Source organism: Talpa occidentalis, unplaced genomic scaffold, assembly GCF_014898055.3.
Source record: "Talpa occidentalis isolate TD23 unplaced genomic scaffold, MPIMG_talOcc4v2.1 talOcc4.12, whole genome shotgun sequence".
NCBI classification, from domain to species: domain Eukaryota; kingdom Metazoa; phylum Chordata; class Mammalia; order Eulipotyphla; family Talpidae; genus Talpa; species Talpa occidentalis.
The window spans coordinates 27,122,934-27,137,488 of record NW_023601212.1 but is presented as its reverse complement, the minus strand read 5'-3'; the positions used below and the strand labels follow the sequence as shown (position 1 = coordinate 27,137,488).

The window sequence follows — 14,555 nt, the reverse complement described above, 5'->3', positions numbered from 1 at the left end:
TGATAAGGCGGAGAATTAACCCCTACGCCACCAGGGAGGCCCCAATGAACTTGAGATTTTCAATATATACAGACAGAAATATAACTGTCAATTTAAATGTCTATGCAGATGGGATGGTTCATTTTATGTGTTCCCTGGCTAGTTGGTGAAACATTATTTCTGCGTATGCCCCTGAGGGTGTTTCTGGGAGAGATTAGCATCTGAATTCATAGAATGATTGAAGAAGATGGGCCTCACCCTGCAGGTAACCTCATCCAATTCCTTGAGAGCTTGACAAGAATAAAAAGGGGGAAGGAGGGTAAATTCCCTTTCTCTGTTTCTGTTCCACTGGAAACCTCCAACTACTTCTGCCCTCAGATACTGGTTCTCAGGGTTCCAGTGTCCCCTCGGGATTTATACCACTCCCCCCAGCCCTCTCTGTCTGTTGTTGGGGCTTTGGAATGTTATACCACCTGCCTTCCTGGTCCTTCAGGAAGAGGACCAGGAGACTGGAAATTTTAGCTTCTATAACTGTATGAGCCAATTGTCATAATAAATCTCTTCTTATATGTCTCTCTCTCTATCCTATTGGTTTTGTTTCCCCTAACTAGTAAAGCATATGATTATATACACAGGTGTCTGTATATGTTTATAAGGGATGTGTATGTATGCATGCATGCATGTATGTATGTTGCCTTGCTCCATGCACTGAGAGGGCCTAGGAGCAGTGACACTTCATTAGCAATGAACACACCTGACACCCAAGTAGTGGCTTCTGTATATAATTTTCTATTAAAAAGAACCAGTAATAGGGCCTCCCAGGTAGTGCAGCGGGTTGAGCACAGCGCTGTGAAGCTGTTTGCAGCCTCTGCAGTGCGGGTTCGATCCCAGCCAGCCGGCGAGAATCCCACATGGCGTGGCAGACTCTCCTGTTGAGCCCGCTGCTCCCCTCAGCAGTGTATTTCAGTCAGTCTGCCTGTTCTGCTCTCTGCTCTATCTCTGGTGAATTCTCTCACCCTCCTGCGTCTCTGGCCTGTACCCCAGCTCTTGTATAAATAAATAAATCTTTAAAAAAAAAAGAATCAGTAATATTCGGAGAAATGACTGATTCCATGGCTAGGAATGGAAGCCCAAATGTTGAGGGATAAACGAGGAAGGGCTCAAAGATGAATGGGGAGTTGTAAAGAACTCAGAAGCAAGCTTGGATGGCTTCTCTCTGGGACAATGCAATCATCAAAATAATAATAACATCATGTCCTCTGGAATTAGGCAACCACAAGTCTTTGGAGAGATAAATAAATGAATGAAAACATCGAAATTTGATGATGAATGGGATATTTACATACTTTCCAAGTACCTCCCCACAAAATATTTATTAATTATAAGGGGGAAAGCTTCACAGTGGAGAAGCCTGGCAGCCACCATACCCTTAATCAAATCATCAAAATGAACATGATTAATAATAAGTTAAAATTGTGTGCCACCCGCAGGCTGCAGGAACTTGCAAGGAGTCTTGCTTCTGTGTTCTTCATGCTTAGCCTTTATCTCGGTATGAAAAAAATGGTAGACAACTCCAAATTCTACAAAATATCTGGTTTCTAATATTCCAAGTTGTCAATGTCCTGAAAGTTGAGGAAAGGCCATGGGAATTTTCCAGATTAGAGCTGCATGGCTCCTAAATGCAATATGTGATTCTGAGTGGGAGCCTTTTGCAAAAGATACTTAGTAAGCAATTAGTGAAGAGGGAACTGTGCCCGAGGATTTCATGGTAGTAAATTTTCTGACTTTTCATGACTGTACTTGATTGTGGAGGAGTATGTAGAGTTTGTAGGAAACACACACTAAGACAATTGGATATGATGAAGCATCAGTCTGGCAACACACTTTCTATTGGCTCAATGAAAAATATTATTTTGTGCTGTAAGCTTTCAAATTTAAAAAAAAATTTCAATTTTTTAAAGTTAAAAAAGTATATATAATAAGCGAAATTAGAGAGGGGTGTGGCTTAACGCTGTCTTATGCTATCAGAGAACCCTGTTATGAATTTTCAGTGATATAGAGGAGCTGCCTATGACCGACACAGTAGTTTGCATTTTCTACTTCTTTTAAGCACAGAGAATATTTTTACTTGCATTTATCTTCCTTTTTTTTTTTTTAAAGATTTATTTATTTATTTATTTATTTATCCATACAAGAACAGAGGTATAAGCCAGATGTGCGGGAGGTTGAGAGGATTCACCAGAGACAGAGTGGGGAACAGAACAGGCAGACTGACGAAATACACTGCTGAGGGGAGCAGCGGGCATGACAGGAGAAGTCTGCCCCGCCATGTGGGACCCTCGCAGGTTGGCCGGGATCGAATGGGTGCTGCAGAGGCTGTGGACAGCTTCATAGCGCTGCGTTCAACCACTGGAGCCACCAGGGGAGGCCCGCATTTATCTTCCTTAATTCACCTGAAAACCTTGTACAGTTGTGACTCTAACCCTCATTTTACAGAGGGGGAAATCAGCTCCAAAAGTATGATTCATCAACAGAGCCCTGGAAACCCGGGCTCCAGGTCTCTTTGACCCTGTCCCAGTCTTCGCGTATTCACTCAGCATACATTGACTGACCAACTACTGTGTGCTGCCGCTGACACTGCAAACAAACTGACAGCCCTTCCCTTACCTGCTTACCTGCTGCTGCTTCGTGTCTGTAAAAAAATGTGGATCCAAGTTTACGAGGCATAAAATCTCAGCTCAAAACATCTATTTCTTAGCTGACTTCGAAACTCCCAGTCTTTCTGACAAAGTGCGTTTTTAACATTCTTCAGCAACAATATCCATTTATTTGCAGCATCCTGCAGCTTGGCTGTGTGTTCTACTGGCTGTAGGTGTTCACAGGACCAACCAGACCCCAAGTGGGGCATGGGGAGGGTTGGGGTGGGGAACACGCAGTACTCCCTGAAAATCCAATTTACTTTCACCTTTCATTCATTTGGAAAATGCCTTTCTGACCACAAAACGAAGTCGACATCGCCCGGAAATCCCCAAACAATGTGCTCCCCAGTTAGCAAGGGACTTAAAAGATTGTGGGGAAAGCTCCAAATGAGTACAGATAACAGCGATTAGCTATATATTTCCAGCACAGCACTTCATAAAAGGTTTTCCACATGTGTCATCTAATACCTGACAGGAACGCTTACAGGAGATAGTACTCACCAACCACATTCACAGTTCAGTAGGTGGAAGGGCCAGAATTTGAATCTAGAGCCTCTGGAATTATAGCCTTGCTCATTTGTCTACCTCGGTTGCCTCTCTCCTCCTACTAAGAAGACACATGTGGCAACTCAGTTAAAATCCAGAAGGTTAGTTTAGCAGTGTAGGTAAGCAAGTGGTCTCACTGGAAACTTTTTCTGCTTCCCCCTAGAGCTTTTAAGCTAAGTGTAAATTGACTATGTGCTTAGGAATTTACCAGCTCAGACAGACTGAAACAATTAGACAGGAGGCCAAGTAAGAGTGAGAGAGGGAGACAGACTGCAGGCATGCGGACAGCATTCCTTTTAAAAGCTTCCCTGCATATTCTTTCTCAATTGGGTGAAACCCTAGAGGTTTGACTGGCTAACCCACTTCCTCTCAGAAGTATCTGTCCCCCAAGGGAGCCTGGGATTTGTAGTCTTGAAATCAAGACCTTTCATAATCCTTTAGCTGGAGTCTCTGGCTGAAGGCACGCAGTGTCAATTTCAGTAGCTTTCTAAATTATAAAGTGTCCTGTGTGCTTTCTGCAAAACACATAGTCCTTCCTGAATAAGAGTTAAAGCCTCTGTCTATCCACCTTAGCTATGTTCCCTGGTTTCCCTAATACTTTACCACCTACCCTTTCTCTCCCACTTAGTCAGCACCCTTTTTACCAGCCTCCTCCTGAAAAAGGGAAAGGTACAAGCCCAGCACTATGGCTGATGGCAGCGGAGGCAGATCCTTTCTAGGAGTGCGAACAGGGCTGGATGGCAGAGGAGCCACGCACCAGGGTGACTTTTCCATCATTTTTAAGATAACATGTTTACGTGCTGGTTGTTGATGACTAGACATTAGAGGAAGTGGGGTGTGAAATCAAGTCACAGAAGATTCACAGATTACTTGTGTTTTGTTTTGCTTTTGTCTTTTATTTTCTCCCCAATCTCTGGCCTGGCAGCACCTTGGTTTAGTAGACAAAAGTTTTTGCTCCAGCTGGTGTTCTGGGAACCACTTGATCTCATTTGGTCTAAGCTAGTCACACCCCTTCTGATCCAAACTTTGTGTATTACCTCTGGACTAAATAAACATCATATACATTTGTTGTTTAATTGCATGTAGCTATAACTGGTTAAATAACATGACATTTATCTTTACATGTTATTAAATTTCTAGTAGTCATTGACCATTAAAAATCTTGGAAAACAGTAGATATTAAAAACACATCTTTGAAAAAATGTTCAACATCACTTGCAATCAGGGAAATGCAAATCAAAACTATCATGAGATACCATCTCACACCAGTGAGAATGGCACATATTAAAAAAACTAGCAACAACAAATATTGGCGAGGATGTGGAGAAAAAGGAACTCTCCTGCACTGTTGGTGGGAGTGCAAACTGGTCCAACCACTATGGAAAACTGTGTGGAGATTCCTCAACCTACTAAAGATAGAGCTTCCACATGATCCAGCAATTCCACTCCTAGGTATTTATCCAAAGGACACAGGAACATTAATTCCAAATAGCACGTGCACCCTTATGTTTATAGCAGCACTATTTATAATAGCTAAGCTTTGGAAACAACCCAAATGCCCAAAAATAGATGACTGGATCAAGAAGATGTGGTCCATATACACAATGGAATATTACTCAGCAATCAAAAAAGGTAAACACATGCAATTTGCAGCAACATGGATGGCGCTGGAAGGGATCATGCTCAGCGAAATAAGTCAGAGAGAAAAAGAAAAATACCGGATGGTCTCACTCATAGCAGGAATCTAGAAAACCTACCTAAGGGACCAGGAAAACGAATAACTATAAGAAAGAAAAAATCAAAATCAACAAACAACTATGAACCAGGGACACACTATGGGGAGGGGGGTGGGGAAAGGACGGGTTGGGGTCAAAATAAGGGGGCTGCAATTGTATGGGGAATATAAAAATAAAATTAAAAAAAAAAAACACATGGTCAGGAAAGTTCATGGAAACTTTAGTTTTTATAACCCAAAAATGAATACAACAAAAATGTCAACTAATGGTAGAATGAATAAATAAATTGCAAGTTTTATTCATACAATGAAATACCACTTAATTGTGATAAAGAATTAATACATAAATGCATATGACAAGATAGAGGAATCTTGCAAATAAAATGTTGAGTGATAGAAGGCAGACACAAAATATATACTTAATAATTCTAAAACTAATCCAAGATGATATAAGTCAAAACAGAGGTAACTTATAGTGGGAATAGAAAAAGGATTGACAGGGAAAAGAGCATGAGGAGGCCCTGGAGTATCAATTACATGCCTTATCTTGATCTAAGTGTGATCACAAAAATGTGTAATTTTAAAAAGTTAATTAATATATGTACATTTTGCTGTTATGTATATTACATTTTAATTTAAAGAAATTTGTGGTTGGTTTATGGCTTCATATTATTGTGATTAAAGGATATCCTTCATATGTTTGTTGAGACTTGTTTCCCCACATGTAGTCTCTTCTTGAGACAATTCTGTGTGTGCTTGAGAAAAATGTGTAATTATTTCCTTTGGGGTGGAGTGTTGAGCATCATAGTCATTTCTGGAAAATAGACCAGAAGATGGGGTGGGAAAGAAATACACAGGATACTTTGAATTTACATATATGTTTCCTACATACTCTCTTTTGTATGTATCAAATGTTACATTAAATTTGAGCGACGATATAGAAAAATAAATGAATTTATTAAAAATAAAAAAAACCACATCTTTCTTTGGATGGGAGTAAACAATATTTTTTGACAATAAAAAAAAAGTCCACCTGCTCCAAAGGCTTCTTGGTCATGTTTCTAAATTGTTGGAAAGAACGATTCCCATTAGAACTGCTCGTAGACTTGTGCTCCTCTCTGCCTGACTTGCAAGGTTTGTTAGACTGAATAAACTTATGGCATATCTGCAGAAGAGTTGAGTGGGGGAACTATCTAACAGCGACACAATTTAAAGAAAGCTTCTTCCTTAGGAAGATTGAAAACCTGTATGGCCCATAAAATCCTGACATGGAACCAGAAGGAACCTGCTGTAGTATCAAGAGCATGGCCATTTGGGTTTGCAGTGCATGATGGATGCACAGAGGGAAGTTAAATGGACAAGGTCCATCCTGGACTGACCTGTTTGATTTGTTCTGGTTCCTGGACATAGATTATCCATGGACTTGGCCACCATCCTGTGAAACCCTTTTAAGGCTTAGGCAAAGATTTAAATAACTTCAAAAAAGGGACACACTACGGGCCTCTCTGGTAGTGCAGGCAGTTGAACACAGCACTGTGAAGCTGTTTGCAGCCTCTGCAGTGCGGGTTCAATCCCAGCCAGCCGGCGAGAATCCCACATGGTGAGCAGACCTCTCCTGTCTCGCCCGCTGCTCCCTTCAGCAGTGTATTTCATTCAGTCTGCCTGTTCTGTTCCCCGCTCTGTCTCTGGTGAATCCTCTCACCCTCCCTCGCATCTGGCCTGTGCCCCAGTTCTTGTATAAATAAAATAAACCTTAAAAAAAAAAAAGGGACACACTACGACCATGATCAACAATGTGATGGGTAATTTTAATATCAACTTGATTGGGCCAAAGTGTCCAGATTAAACATCATTTCTGAGTATGTATGGTTGGGTGTTTCTGGATGAGATTAGCATTTGAATCATTCAACTCAATGAAGTAGTTGGCTTTCTGATGTTGGTATGGATTGAACAAAAAGGCAGAGGGAGGAGGAATTCATCTCTTTCCTTCCTGCCTGCTAGCTTTAGGGGGAAGACATTGGTCTTCTGTCTTTGGATTGGTGCTTATACCATTAGCCTCTCTTGTTCTCAAGATTTCAGGCTTGGATTGGAACTATATCACTGGCTTTCCTGGGTCATCAGCTTGCAGACTACAAATCATTACAGCCTTGATAATTGTGAACCAATGTCTCATAAAAAGTCAACCAATTCTCTAGGAGATATCTATCTTTACCTATTGACTATATGTCTATTTATCTAATCTACCTACCTACCTATCTATCCATATCTCCTATTGGTTTTATTTCTCTGAAGAACCCTGACTAATACAAGCACAATAGAAATCACAATAAAAACCAGTACTTTCAACTGCACTGCAGTAGGTATGAAACTTTACCTGGGAAAACCCTTTGGCTTAGTTGGGAGTAAATAAGAAAACAGTGTTCTCAGTTTTAAGAGAAGGCACAATTATTTATTTAGTCAAATTATTTTACAACATTGTTTGCAAAGTCAACTGTCAGCTTAACACTTAATATAGTTTTCAAAAAGTCAATAAGTACTTGCAAAATTATATATATTTTAATATCTAAAAAATATATTGCATATATGGGGTGGGAAAATCCCTCTATCCACAAGGGAAAGTTTGCTTATTCTTGTCACTGTTGTGATTATTGCAGTACGGTTATTTACAAACATCTCCAAAGCATTAAAGATTTCAGTGGATTGCGTTTACTTACTTGTGCAGGCCTGTTAAATAACTGCACCAGTGCTTCTCTTTCTAGTAAGTCAGAAACTTAAACTCCCTGTTATGTTTCCCACAATAGTCACATTAATCAGCTATAAAAACGTACAAATAGCCCAAATGTACAGATTGACAAAAGATGTACAAATTACATTTAAAAAAATAACGACGACTGATTTGATAGGAAAATTGCATTTGTGACCGAGGTCAACTCGTTTATTTATTCTTTTTATTTTTTTAATTATTTATTTTTAATACTGCGAGATATAGGAAAATAACTCTGCATAATTTATACAGTAAAGTTGCCTTCCGATTGGTTGAGCCTGGGCCAAAGGTCTGACAAGCGCACAGCACTTGCGAATCTACTTGTGTTCAGAAATCCCTAAGACTCATCAAAGTTCTGGGACCATTGTCATTATTATAAAAAAAGTAGTTACTTAATTCTCTGCATTTAAGGAATGTTTGCATTTGCATTAACATTTATCAGTTCATATCTTGACTATTTCTAGAGAGAACGGTTGGCTTAGTGCGTGTTGCTCACTGCAAGGGATTTTGCAATGCCCACGGCTTCTTAAACACACACACACGTTCTTTCCTTAAAATTCCAGTTGGGTGAAAACTTCACTGGCCTTCCTACCAATGTTCCAGTTGCCATCCACTGAATTAATTCCTGTTAAAATAAGATTATCAGCTTCCTGCTTAGAATTTCACTAAATCTCAAAGCAGAACGTATCTGGTTAAGTCCATGATTCCTTATCGTGCAGCACCCCATAAGGTCCCTGATGAGACCCGTGTGTTGATAAGAACTGCTTGAGTCACAAAAATATAAAGAAAATTTACAGTTTCTTTCCCAGACCCATGATGCAGCCATTTCAGCAATCTAAATATTCAACTTAAAAGATCATATGTGATTGAGACTCCAATCTGGTGTACTGGCCCATGGAGTTTTCCATTTCTTTTTCGAGAGAGACAGAGAAAGAGCTACCAACACTAAGAAAAGATTGTTTTTAAAGAACAAATACAAAGTTCCTTGTCATCAAGATCCAGTTTTGTTTTGGCTTCGCGGCTACATGTGTCCTTTATAGCACAAAGTATCCGGGAAAGGAGAGAGATGGGGCTTTTGCTAGAAACCCCCGATGATTAATTTTCTAGTAGTAGCTGCCTAAATGTGAGGGCACGTGGGTGTTAGGATGGCGGGGGACATTGGGGTTGGGGTAGATGCCACCCGTGGGGGAGGTCCAGTATTGTGACGCTGCTCCAAAGAAGCCGGAAGAAGTGACAGGCATGGAGGACGGATGGGGAGGGACAAAGTTCACCTTCTGTTGATGGGTGTGGTAGGAAGACATGTAGGAGATATCAGACGGGTACTTGTACATGGGCGACTCAGTTGGATGGGGTTGCAGGGCCTGGGCGATCCCGTGGAAGTCAAATTTGTAGGCATACCTCTTCCCATGCACTTTGGTCATAATGTTTTTATCATAGTAGTATCGGAGGGCCCGGCTCAGCTTGTCATAATTCATGTTGGGCTTGCTTTTCCGCTCCCCCCAGCGCCTGGCCACTTCATCGGGGTCCGTCATTTTGAACTCCCCGTTGGTTCCCTCCCAGGTGATGCAGCCGGCGTTGGCACTGTCGGAGAGTAACTCCAGCAGGAATTGCCACAGTTGAATCTGCCCACTTCCTGTAGGCAGGGAGGCAAGGAGAGAAAGACTATCTCAGTTTGTCTGTTGTTGTTTTTTTTTAAAGATTTTATTATTTTTTAAAGTTTTATTTATGCATAGAAGAACTGGGGTGTTGGCCAGAGGTATGGAAGGCAAGAGGATTCACCAGAGACAGAGTGGGGAGCAAAACAGGCAGATCTACTGAAATACACTGCTGAGTGGAGCAGAGGGGGAGCCAGGAGAGGTCTGCTGTGCCATGTGGGTCAGCTCCCTGGCCTGGGATCGAACTCAGGCCATAGTGGTGATAGTGCTGAGCCTTAACCCCTAAGCCACCAGGGAGGCCCCAAGACTGTCTCAGTTTGGAAAGGGCAGAATCCAGTTTCCTAAAGGCAAGGATCTTCTTGCCCTTGACAGAAAGCCTTCATTTCCTTGTACAGTCAGAACATACAGGGCAGCCCCTTCTTTCATCTTTGACTTGTTTGGAGGTTTGTCATTGAATTTGGCATAACAAACAAGGTCCCATCTTAAGATAATTTGCTCCAAGCCTTGGTAAAGTGCAGAGTGGGTAATGAGATGCTGTGTGATGGCTGTCACTCCTGACCCCTTTTGGAAAAATTTTGGAATCTCTTCTAGAAAGGTCTAAATCACTGTTTAATGTCAACTTAGTGATTAAAGTGAGGTCCTCAAGGTATTCCCTGTGAGCAACTGAGAGAGTTTGGGCCAGGAGAATGCTATCAGTGTTTCAGGGAGAAGATGTGGCACAGATATGAGGACATGGAACATTCCTTAGGGGAGCTTTAATGCTTGGCTCACAGCCCTTAACTCTTGGTTCAACAGAGAAGAACTTGGGCAGAAGGAACAATAGCAACAGAGAGCTTCTTCCCCTCTGGGCAGGAAAGAAGAGACCTGGAGACACAGGCAGCATTAGCTCCCTGGGGTGAAAGTTGGGGGGCAATGTAAAACTCACTACTGTAAATAGTTTATTAGTTTATATGCTCAGTGGGTTGGTTTCAAATAATTCACTTGTGAGTTGTTTTTATAATTATTGTTACATATAAGTATTGTAACTTAATGTCTAATAATAAACCCTTGAAATAAATTTTCAAATTTATTTATCCATAACTTTTCAAGGCTACGCTTCTTTCATAATCCAGATAACTCTGCCATCCTTTTAAAGTTAAGAATAAAATGCTTTTGGAATATTTATTCACTGGTGCCTTGCATGAGGAGGGCGAGAACCCACTAAAGTTGTGCCCTTCTTGCCCATCCCACCTTTTTCACTGAAATTTCTACCTGTGCCACTTACTACAAAGTGGGGCTAATGTGTTTGTTTTCCTGAGGCGTGCTCAGCTAATGGACATTATTGCCACCTAATAATAAGCCTCACATTTGTAAATTATAAAAGCAGATGCTGACTACTTTAAGGAAAGATATACATGTTACTTTCCATTCAGGTGTCTGAATGGACACCTGAAATTAGGACAGAAGTTTCTATGACCTCGCAAAGCTATGGAATATTCTAGAAACAGATCCATGCAAGCCAAAGTAAACTCACCGGGGTTGGCTAAGCGACTGCTGGTTGGTCCCAGGACCTGATATGGATCTAAGGAAATAGAAAAGGAAATTTGGTTCACCGATATAAAAAATGTAAAAACAACAGCATTAGCAATAAGAATAACCTGATAGTAACATCATAGGTAAGTATGATTTCAGAAAACTTTACTGGCTAATGTGCAGACCTCAGATATCTTGATCACAGTTTTGGTCTTCACCCCAGAATTACAGAAACAACAAGGAATAGTCATGGCATCATTTTTTTCATATTTTATATCTAAAACTTGTAGAGAATGTTGTTATTATGTAAAGCACTGTCATGAAACCACTTGGAAAGGAAAGGACTAACATTAAATCCTAATGAATAAGGTGAAGGAACCCTTTTAGATGAACTTAAAGTAGGTCTAATGATTACAGGTCTTTTAAAGCTCGACCTATTACTAATTACTTTACACAGCCCTGTTTTTCTGACATAGCATTAAAAAAAAGAATGTCAGGAACCAAGCAGCCTGGGTTCTAGCCCCAGGGATATCATAAACTAAATAGCTCATTGGACAATCTCTGGGTATCAGTTTTCTCATCTCCAAAATAAGCAGCTTGGGCTTCAGCATTCCACAGTTCCCTTCTAGAACATTTTGTGATTCGAAGCCTGGAAATGTCAACACTAACCCAAATTCCTATTTTAGCTATAAAATGACTATTCTTAAAATCTCAACTTACTTTAAATTTATATGGTTATTTAGCCATGAAAAAAAAAAAACATTGCAATATTGATTTATGTGAGTTTTGTCTTATTTTTTTCAGGTGAAGAAATGATGATCGCTGGATCACAACTTGCCGTGTCAAATGTTTTATACAATTTTACTATTTTTACAGCCATAATTGTACTTTTGAAACATCAACATGATTTTTGGATTTCTACTTAGAACCATAAATTAATTTGAAGCATCCTTAAGGCCATATAGTCTATGCTTTTATTTCCACACAGTATGAAAACTTGAAAAATTTTTGATGTCTAATGTCTAATTTTGTCCTTGGGGATTCTTTTGATCCTCTATGTCAAATCCATTTCATCTGGCTTGTGTTTCCTAGTTAGTAAGGTCTTTCTTAACCTTCCTGATGAAAAGTAGGTCAATTTTTTATTGCTTTTTCTTTAGCATTAAGACAGATTTGGACTTGGGAGTGGGGATAACAGCTGTCTTCAGGTATATGAAGGGCCTTCCTATAGAATGGGGTGAAGACTTCTCCAGATGACAAACGAAGAAGCTGAAATGGAAATATAGAGAGGGGGACTTTGGCTCAAAAAGTGGAATTGAGACTAATTAGATATTGAACTCCCTGTTACTACGGAAGTAAAGGAGAGGTCATCATAAGACCTAGATGTCTCTCAGTTCTGCTCTAATACTAAGAAGTCTCCAATTCTGTGAGTTCAAAAATTCTTCTGCCTTAATTGTTAAATAGAGCTATCACAGGATGAAGGTATTTTTTAAAGTAAGGTTTAGTGAAACATGAACACTTGGAGAGCAACTTGGTTATATCCCCAGACTCTAGTTCCTTCATAAACCAGCAGTGTGGCTTTTGGCAAATCACTTCACCTCTCTGAGCCTTGGTTTCTCTATTTTATAACGTGATGCTGGAACGTTTAATTTTTAAGTTCTTTCCCTTCTGCTATTACAAGTTTCTACCTAATGCCAGTGCCTGTTATTCACAGATGGATTGCAGAGAGTCAAATATAGAACCTCTGAGAAAGAGAAAAGTGATGACAAATGCAGTACATTGTTAAAATCCTCCTCTGTTGACAACATAATCAACAGCTGCATAAGAGTCAAGGAGGAGTTACACACACACACATCAGGGACAGTACCTAGTTGGGACCGCTGTTCAGTATTCTTACTCATTGTTTGGGCTCCTGCAAGCGGGGGGCCTATGGCAAGAGAAAAGAAATATAGTAAGTGGGAGGAGATACAAACAGCTTGTCTAGAAGCAGGACAAATGTATTTTCTCATTGTTTCATTCATTCATTCATTCACTCTACTCACTCACTTAAACATTTTAGTTTATAAATATTTATCTAGAATCTATGATGTGCTAACATTGCTCTGAATGCGAGAGATTCAGCCATGAATCAGCAATTTGCAATGGAACATATATTTTGGTGGGGAAAATAATGACAAACAGCAAAGAATATATAGTGTAGCATGTCTAATGGTATCAGGCTGTGAATTTAATTTTTATAAAAGGAAATTTTGTCACTTGAGCTAAGATGACCTGCTTCCTGTGTTCCCATGTCTTGTGAACTCTCCTCCATGGTAGCTCTCTTACTCACCCTGACCTCTTCTATTTTAAATCTGCATTACTTTTGGCACCATCTATGGCTTTCTGGTATCCTCATAACTCCTCTCTCCTCCCACAGATCCATCATATGCTATTTAGATGGTTTGATCTCCCAAGACCATTTCACTCCACCATCCAAAAACCTTAGTGACTCCTCACTTCCTTAAGAATTAAGGTCTATTTTCAGGGCATCATCTGAGCTACCCTCCCTCAGCTTTCTAGATTTCTTTCCCTTCAGAAACCCTAAACTCCAGGAACCCAGAGTCCTCACTGGCTGTCAGACATGTCAACCTTGATGTTATCCCTTGGTGACCACCTCTCCTGAGGGCTCTGTTTTCCCGGGAGTTCTAAATCCTGCCCTTCCTTTTAGAACCAACTCAAATGGGCCCAGATCCACAAGCCTTCCTTGACACCACCTAGATGAAAAGAGTTCTGTGTGTGGCATGATTCCTCTGCCCTATTTGAAAGTGGTCTGTTTCATTCATTCCTTGTGAATCCCATAATGCCAACTGCTGGGCCCAGAGTAAACAATGAATTAATACATATTGTTGAAAGGAACCTGGTTGTTGCTTGGCCATTATTTGTAATTCCAACTTCTTTATTGAAAGGCTTCCTTTCATCACTCATTTATGTGCTTTATATTTTATTTCCAAAAGGTAGCAAGATCGACACATCTAGTTCAGTTGATGAGTCATTCTCTTTGACTGCTGCCTTCATGGGAGATTATGGGCCAGACCTAACACTAACTGATGTCTCAGGCCCCTATCATCTCCTTATCAGTTGCTCCATCGCAGCCTTTCATGGAACAGGAGAGAGAGACACTGGTATGACTAAGCCCTGGCAATTAGAGAAGCAAAGTTATAGAAGGTCATATGGTGACTGAAATGATAGAATCTAAACCCAGTGAACTTTCATGGACACAGAGTTTTATCAGAGACACCTTCCAACTTCAAAAATTCTAAAACCAAATGCAGGGAAACAAAGGTCTGAATAAAAATCCTTTACTATCATCTTCCAAGAACTGACCAGCCCAAATTGGCAGTTAAGTCTGGTGTCCATTCTTCCTTTTGATGTCCTGTCTTTCTTTATCTCATGAACCTACTTTCTACCCCTGTCCTCAGAAAAATGCTTTCTTCTCAAAGAATGATGTAACATTTACTTACTTTTGTTGAGGCCAGAATTCATGTTATTTCCCCATCCTCCTCTCCTGACTGAGTCATAAGAAGGGTCTGAAAAAACAGCAAAGAGAGGTTCGTCAGTATCTCTTGCTTTTCAGAAAGGTTGCATAGAAGTGATCTTTCAGTGGCCAGAAAATATTAAATTATTTCAGT

The 14,555-nt window shown here is 40.3% G+C and overlaps 1 protein-coding gene across 4 annotated transcripts in view; it reads right to left on the bottom strand.

The window, feature by feature from the left end:
• Window positions 1-7,926: 7,926 nt before the first annotated feature.
• FLI1 (Fli-1 proto-oncogene, ETS transcription factor) overlaps window positions 7,927-14,555 on the bottom strand; it is a 122,724-nt gene continuing 116,095 nt past the window's right edge. For all 4 annotated transcript variants that reach the window (XM_037505611.2, XM_037505614.2, XM_037505613.2 and 1 more), the window contains 4 exons: window positions 14,388-14,453; window positions 12,755-12,814; window positions 10,892-10,939; window positions 7,927-9,356 (listed from right to left, as the gene is read on the bottom strand). In XM_037505611.2, the coding sequence (XP_037361508.1) occupies window positions 8,827-9,356; window positions 10,892-10,939; window positions 12,755-12,814; window positions 14,388-14,453 (704 nt within the window). In that variant the 3' untranslated portion in view covers window positions 7,927-8,826. The remainder of the gene's footprint in view (window positions 9,357-10,891; window positions 10,940-12,754; window positions 12,815-14,387; window positions 14,454-14,555) is intronic.